Below are 390 nucleotides of genomic sequence, written 5' to 3' on the forward strand. Positions count from 1 at the left end.
CAAAAAAAAACAAAAAAAAAAACAGAAACAAAAGCAATAAACCCATTAAAATAAAGAGAAAACCAAAACAAAGCCTAATAAAAAACAAAAAAAACAAAAAAAAAAGAAAAAAAAGAAAATAAACATACCTACAATCCATCTTAATCCTTGTATATTACAATCGGGTAAAATAATTAAATCAATAAACCAAACAGCTAGCTGACAAAAATTAAATAAATGAAATAAACGAATCCATGTTGGTGTTGTCTTTACAAAGACACCAACCACCAATAAAAATACAGAAGGACGCTCAAACATTATGTTCTCGCTGTCACCCCTGAACACCAGCAGCAGCAGCAGCAGCAGCAGCAGCAGCAGCAGCAGCAGTAGCAGCAGCAGCAGCAGTAGCAG

General features: G+C 33.8%; 1 protein-coding gene across 1 annotated transcript in view; it reads left to right on the forward strand.

Moving 5' to 3' along the window:
* Nucleotides 1–298: 298 nt before the first annotated feature.
* The window catches only part of EMH_0032250 (uncharacterized protein), a gene marked incomplete at both ends in the record, with an annotated part of 417 nt that continues 325 nt past the window's right edge, over nt 299–390 (forward strand). Inside the window, one exon of the mRNA XM_013494618.1 lies at nt 299–388. Within this exon, the coding sequence (XP_013350072.1) occupies nt 299–388 (90 nt within the window). The remainder of the gene's footprint in view (nt 389–390) is intronic.

The sequence above is a fragment of the Eimeria mitis genome, genomic scaffold (assembly GCF_000499745.2).
Source record: "Eimeria mitis Houghton genomic scaffold, Emh_scaff1224, whole genome shotgun sequence".
Classification (NCBI taxonomy): Eukaryota; Apicomplexa; class Conoidasida; order Eucoccidiorida; family Eimeriidae; genus Eimeria; species Eimeria mitis.